General features: G+C 53.5%; 1 protein-coding gene across 1 annotated transcript in view; it reads right to left on the bottom strand.

Annotated features, from left to right (window-relative positions):
• BOLA3 (bolA family member 3) overlaps positions 1 to 523 on the bottom strand; it is a 7,819-nt gene extending 7,296 nt beyond the window's left edge. The window contains exon 1 of the mRNA XM_077766183.1: positions 370 to 523. Within this exon, the coding sequence (XP_077622309.1) occupies positions 370 to 466 (97 nt within the window). The 5' untranslated portion in view covers positions 467 to 523. The remainder of the gene's footprint in view (positions 1 to 369) is intronic.

The raw sequence follows: 523 nt of genomic DNA, 5'->3' as shown, positions 1-523 counted from the left end.
CTGCCTCTCCCCTACCTGCACTCTCTCTCTGCCACTCAAAAAAAAAAAAAAAAAACCAAAAAAAAAAAAAAAGAAGACTGTGGACCAGAGCCCCAGGGTGACGGAGAGGGACCACCTCTGAGCCAGGCCAGGCTGGCAACCATGAGTCCCCCCAACTGGGCCTTATCCCCACATATGGTTTCCCTCCAATGCTGCCACAGCCCCACCCCCACCCCATCAGCTGGGAGAGGCAGGATCCCATCTCTCCAGCAGCCACATATATAGAGAAGCCACCGACGGCAAGTTTACTCTGCCAAGCCCCCTGCCCTCCACCCCTCCAGAAGGCAAAATCCTACCCAACCCTGTGGGAAAGATGAGACAAAACCTTACCTGAAATGTCAGTGACTTTGATAGTTGTAGCTCGAGGAAACTTTTCTTTGAGAATTTGGGTCACCTTGAGCTCCCCCTCAGTCTGCGAGGCAAACATCCGCTGGACACAGTGGAGAAGAGGGAGCTGCCGCACAACAGAGGAGAGTCATGGCTG

The sequence above is a fragment of the Crocuta crocuta genome, unplaced genomic scaffold, assembly GCF_008692635.1.
Source record: "Crocuta crocuta isolate KB4526 unplaced genomic scaffold, BGI_CrCroc_1.0 scaffold113, whole genome shotgun sequence".
NCBI lineage: Eukaryota > Metazoa > Chordata > Mammalia > Carnivora > Hyaenidae > Crocuta > Crocuta crocuta.
The sequence above is the reverse complement of the archived record's forward strand: the minus strand, read 5'-3'. Positions and strand labels throughout refer to the sequence as shown.